The following is a 6373-nucleotide window of genomic DNA, read 5'->3' on the forward strand; positions in this document are numbered from 1 at the left end:
AGTTAGGATAAAAATAATTATAAGTAATATTAAACTTAGTTGAATATTTTAAGTCAGAAATACATTTTTGGTCCCAATATTTTAGGTCCATTCCCATTTTAGTTCCTACTATAACCATCATGAGTGAACATTTTTTTACTGGTCGCATCAAGAATTAATAGTTAGAATAAAAATGATCATAAGTAGTATTAAACTTGGGTAAATATTTTAAGGCGGAAATATATTTTTGGTCCCTACATTTTGGGCTCATTCCCATTTTGGTTCATATTTTTCTATTTTATCACTTTTAGTCTCTAAAATGAAAAATGTGTTTCATTTTGATCCCTACTATCATCTCACTAACAAAAATTGCTTACATGGCATATAGAGTACTATGTTGGCATACTAAATGCTAACGTAGTTAGTAAAATAATATTTTAAAATTTTTATTTGAAATTTAAAATATTCCAAATGAACATTTTAATTTAAAAAAAAAGCCACATCATATAAAATAATTAAAAAACATTTCTAAACTTTTTAAAACATAAAAAAAATATATATATATATATATTTGGTATGGAAGAACACAAAAAACTTAGAACATGATTGTTCTTCTCAGTCAGTCATGTTCTTTATTTTCTTACCCAACTAACATGTTTGGTTGCCTAGATAATTAAAAAAATCAAGATTTTTTTTTTCTTGCAATTTCTTAGCAACCAAACCCATAAAATCACTCAAATTTTCCAAACACAAAGACATGCCCACAATCACACAAACATAATTTTGGCCCCAAACACAAAACTCAACCCATATTTTCAACAATTACAGAAATATAAAACTCAAAGACATTCAACAATTACGAAAAGACAAAACTCAAACCCAGATTTTTGTCCCCCAAATACAAAACTCAACCCAGATTTTCTTATACTTTCTGAGAAATCAAACTCAAAACTCAAATACTAAATCGATGAACAAAACCCCAGATCCGAACCACAAACAGCCACAGATTTAGAGAGAGAGAGAGAGAGAGAGAGAGAGAGAGAGAGAGAGAGCTGGGTTTTCGGCCATGGGTTTAGAGAGAGGAAGCTGGATTTTCGACCTTGGGTTTAGAGAGAGAGAGAGAGAGAGAGAGTTGAGTTGTTAGCCATGAATTTAGAGAGAGTGAGAGAGAGCTCACCTTCAGCCACCTTCAGTCAACCCATGCACCTTTAGCCGAAACCCACCTTCAGTCATCTCCACCTTCACCTTAAGCTTGGAGAATTTCTTAGAGAGAGATAGCTTGGAGAGAGAGCTTGAGATTTTTGTAGAGAGAGAGAGAGAGAGAGAGAGCTTGGAGGTTTCTGTTTGAGTTTTTACATTATAGAGAGATTTAACTTTTATGTTGTGTTTGGTTGCCAAGAAAGTTTTAAAAAAATTGAGAATATTACTACAAATTTCTCAATCTTTAAAATTCAAAAAAATTTTTCCCCAATTTAAGTTAAAATTGATAAATTAAAAATTATTTTTTTTTAATTTTTTAAATTAGAATGCTAAAGCGGCATATTTTAAATACCAAATTTTTTTTAATATTATTTTAATGGTCATGTCAACATTTAGTGTGCCAACAATGCACTCCATCTACCTCGTAAGTAATTTCTGTTGGTAAGAGTATAGTAGAGACCAAAATGGAACGCATTTTTCATATTAGAGACTAAAAACAATAAAATAGAAAAGTATGGACTAAAATGGTAATGGCCCCATAATTGGATGTATATTTTTTATTATAAAAAAATTGTATTTATTTTTAAATGTTTCTATGTGTATGCATGAGTTACAAGTTAGTAATGGATATTATAAATTGAATTCATGATTATTAAAAGATGTTTAGAAATTATAATGGGTACTTTGCAAAGTACACTCCTAAAGTTTGGAGTTGCTTAAATTTTACACCCTGAAATTTGATTCCGGTAGCAAAACCTCACTATCCATTAGTTTAAGGTGTTAAGTGACATGGCTAACATGTTTTATTTTTGCCAGCCATTCAAAATGACCCCATTAAAGAAAGGAGAAAAGCACTGCTACCAACTCTCTAAACAACAATGTTTCGCCCAAACTATAGACACAAAACACAGGATCTGCAAACATAACACCATTTCATAGCCATGAACGGCCCATTCCCAAAATCAAAAAAACACCATAGGATATGCAGTATAGTGGCTTTCTACATTGCTTGTCTAAGGGTGCTTCCTAGTTCACGTGGTTATATTTCCCCCACCTCTAGCTTTTGCCCCATCCCAACCATACCCACCTCTCATCACGAACCTAGAACAACCTGATCTCACCATAATAGCAGACCTACCTATAGGGCTGGCCCTAAACAGTTTAGGGCCTTAGGCAAGAACTAAAATGATGCATTTTTTATTATATTTATGTATTAATTAAATTAATATTTATTTAATATTCTTATTTTATAATATATTTCATTTAAAATGTATTTTTCTTGCATTTTGAGATGCAAATTGACTAATTAAATATTTTTATTCAAGTTCTTCTAACATCTCATTTTTAATCTTTAGTATAGCTAATCTACTTAATCTTTCTTGAGACATTGTTGATCTTAGATATGATATTATTAATTTTAATTTTGAAAAACTTCTTTCTGCAGAAGCAACTGTAACAAGTATTATTAGTAAAATTTTATAAGCAATACATGTATTTGGAAATGAATCTAACCATTTTATATAATTTAGTATGTCAATTGGAGTATATGATTTTATTTGTAAAATTTCTTTTAAACCTTTTAACTTTGAAAATAAATCTAAACCATCAATATCATAATGAACATCATGTTTGAGAAAATATTCAAGTTTAAGACAGTATTTTTGCAAACTATCATCATCTAGATGAGACAGAGAGGCGGAAAGGAAGAGTGAGAGAGAGAAAAGGTATGAGTAAATTTTAGGGATTTGAGATTTTTTATTTGAGATTGTTTTTTGGGTAATTTTTTAGACCGGATTTGCATTTTATCTAATTGATTTTTTATTCGTCTGGAGGTTAGTGATGCTATTTTTGGGATAATTGATCTTGTTTAGACCAAAGAATGTTTTGGGGTACCAATGTTTACAAGGATATTCCGGTTTTTTTGTTCTTTGGTCACAAGGATATATCAAATTTTTGGAAATTTCATCTGAAACTATATTTTTTACTTTTTTTTTCTACCCCTTCTTTTTCAAAATTTTGGAGCCCCCCTTCCACTTGGAGGCCTTAGGCAATGGCCTAATTGGCCTAGTGGAAAGGCCAGCCCTACCCACCTATCTCAAACCACTATACTAGTAGACCCATTTCTCTATCAACCAAACCCAATATAGCTCGTGAGCTCTCTTCCTTTGGCCTTATTGGAAGAAATATAGTTAGCAAAGCCGTCAACAGGAACAAGGTTAGAGCTATTCTCTCCGAGGCTTGGACAACCCAATATAGCTGGGGTTTTTTGATTTTGGGAATAGGACGTTCAATGGTTGTGAAAAGGTGTAGTGTTTGCAGATCCTATGTTTTGTGTTTATAGTTTAGGCAAAAAAGTGTCATAGGAATACCTTGGAATTTTTGTTTTGATTTGGGCAAAACGTTGCCGTTTAGAGAGTTGGCAATAGTGCATTTTCCTTCCTTTGAAAATGTGTCATTTTGAATGGCTAATGTGGCAAAAAATAAAACACATCAGCATGCTTACGTGTCACTTAACACCTTAAACTAACAGAGGGTGGGGTTTTGGTAATGGAACCAATCTTTAGGGTGTAAAATCAAATGGATTTTTTTTTTTTTAAAATAACACCATTTTGCTAACAATTTCTTTAGTTAGCAACGTTTCTAAACTATTTAGGAAACTAACATCTCGAGTCAGTTCACTGTAGCAACTCAAGTTTCACATGGATAATTTTCCACCTCAGCTTTGCCAACTCATGGAACTTGAGTTTCTATAACTCGAGTTGCTACGTTACTAACTAACGAAATTGTTAGTGTGGGGCTTGATAATCTGACAACCCCGGCCCATCTTATATCCGGCCTAAGGCCCATGTCGAGGATCAAGGAATGTCCGAGAAGGAACACAGGTAGCCCAAGCTGCCAGGAAACATCGCTGAGGATGATGTTGTCCTCGGCTAGCTGAGACCGTTGGGGGAGGAAGTAATCAGCCCCCAGGAACAGCTTTCTTGAGCATCCAAAGAAAAAGATGAGATGTAATGTGTCAGCCAGGGAAGTCTAGTGGAGGAGCAAGTCCAGAACGAATTGTCACCTCCACATTAAATGCCCACAACTAATGTTCTGGCCGCATTAATAAGGAGATGACCCCTGAACAGTGCTGCCTTAGTTGCCGCAACCCACAGGAAGGATGGAAAGGCGGCTGATGGGACAAGCACTCGAATAGCGGCCTGGTTGATCAACAAATGTAGGGTTAGGATCAGTTGAGGGGGGATATATAATGTAAAGAATCCCTTTGGATGAAGGGAGGAAGAAAAAAGAAAGGAATACAGTAGGAACCGAGATTCTTCCAGAAATCATTGTAACCAATCACGAAGGGAGTAATGAGAACTACAAGCTCCTAAGAGAAGACCCAAGGAGCACCATTGCGTATTTTAACCCACGTTCATGTCATTTAATCCACACACAACCGGGTCTGGTCGTTGCATCCCTCGCTATGGCCTAGTTCTTGAACCTGCTCTCTACAAATTCATTGTAATAGGCCAACCGGGCTTGAGTCCACTCTCTCAACAGTAGAAGTGCTCAAATTTGGTCCCTACAATTGGCGCCGTTTGTGGGGATAACTTGTGCGTTATTAAGGGTAACGATCAAGCATGGTAGGATCCGGCCCTCATCAAGTAGGCCCCCATTAGCCTGAACCGGTCAAGCCCCAGCACCATGGTAACTTCGCCAACCCTGAGCACGCCCGAAATGAAGAGAATGGGAGATTCCGAGAGGGAAGTGTACACACCACTCAAACCAGCAGCAGCTACTCACGTGGGGACAATCATGTGCCACAGGGACAAAACAACAACCAGGTTAAGCGACCAATGAAGGCGGGGAGCCCTGTGACCCAAGGGCAGAACGGCAAGCAGGCCATGCAGTAAGAGATAGATAACCTAAGGAGGAGACTGCGCCATGCGCAATGGAGGCGATCTCAGCCTAGCCCCGACCTGCCCTCTGACGATGAGAGCGACGATGATTATCGGCAAAGATCGAGAACTCCTCCAAGCGAGACCTTCTCTTATGAAGAGGAGCACTATCGGAAGCACAAGCGTAAAAGCCCACCCCCTAGGGGCTTGGGGTACGATGCCATGAGTAGGGCGCTGGATTAACTGTCTAAGTCGCCATTCACACGCCATATAGAAGGGGCTGCACTTTCTCGACTGTTCCAGCAACCAATCTTCTCCATCTATAACAGAAAAACGGACCCCGTGGAGCATGTGAGCCAGTTCAACCAGAGGATGGCCGTCCATTCTAAGAATGAAGCGTTGATGTGCAAGGTTTTACCCTCCAGCTTAGGTTCAATGGCGATGAGGTGGTTCAACGGCTTGAGGCCGGACTCCATAAGCTCATACAGACAGCTGACTAGGGCCTTTGGCTCTCGCTTCGTTATAAACAACATAGAGCCTCGGCTTTTGAGCACACTATTGTCTCTAACTATGCATGATGGAGTGACTCTAAAGGCATTCTTGGGCCGATACTGGGAGATGTACAATGAACTGGAAGGCAATTTCGATGACGTCGCCATCAGCACCTTCAAAAATGGTCTCCCAGCTGGACATGGCCTAAGGAAGTCCCTGACAGGCAAGCCTGCCACTAGTGTATGCCGACTGATGGATCAGATCGACAAGTACAAGCGAGTGGAGGAAGACCAACTGCAGGACAGAGGGAAGGAAAGGGCCGCCCTTCAGGAGAGGAGGGACCCCAGGCTGGACCGATATAACAGCACCCGCCCGAGGAAAGACTTTGCGGGGCAATCTGGAGCGACCGACACACAGGCTGTCCATGCCACATTCTGAGAGCTAGTACATAAGGTGTTGGAGAAAATCGAGAACGATCCATACTTTAGGTGGCCGAACAAAATGGTGGGAGAATCCGCGAAGCGTAACTAGAACCTTTACTACCAATATCATAGGGACCACGGGCATACCACGGAGAACTATAGGAACCTCCGAAACTATTTGGACTAGCTGGTCCGAGAAGGAAGGCTGAAGCACCTTCTACATCACTTTGGTGACCATCAAGGATGGACCCATCAGGAGCCCTAGAGAGATAACGCCCTAAGGGCGCCTGCAGGGACGATCAATGTGATCTTAGCCGCACTAGGGAAAAGAGGCACGCGCCCCTCGCGAGTGTTTTCTGTGGCCCAGCTGCCAGTCGAAGACTCCTAGCCAGGACCGAG

At 39.2% G+C, this 6373-nt stretch overlaps 1 protein-coding gene across 1 annotated transcript; it reads left to right on the plus strand.

Moving 5' to 3' along the window:
• The first annotated feature begins 5495 nt into the window (after nucleotides 1-5495).
• Nucleotides 5496-5990, plus strand: LOC112012467 (uncharacterized). Its single transcript, XM_024044849.1, has one exon. The coding sequence runs from the start codon at nucleotides 5496-5498 to the stop codon at nucleotides 5988-5990; it is 495 nt and encodes a 164-aa protein (XP_023900617.1).
• The last annotated feature ends 383 nt before the right edge of the window (nucleotides 5991-6373 follow it).

The sequence above is a fragment of the Quercus suber genome, unplaced genomic scaffold, assembly GCF_002906115.3.
Source record: "Quercus suber isolate HL8 unplaced genomic scaffold, Cork oak 2.0 scaffold_108, whole genome shotgun sequence".
NCBI classification, from domain to species: Eukaryota; Viridiplantae; Streptophyta; class Magnoliopsida; order Fagales; family Fagaceae; genus Quercus; species Quercus suber.

Bases quoted from the DNA above. Each gene is read 5' to 3' on its own strand.
- LOC112012467 (XM_024044849.1), top strand. From the start codon at position 5,496: ATGGCGATGAGGTGGTTCAACGGCTTGAGGCCGGACTCCATAAGCTCA.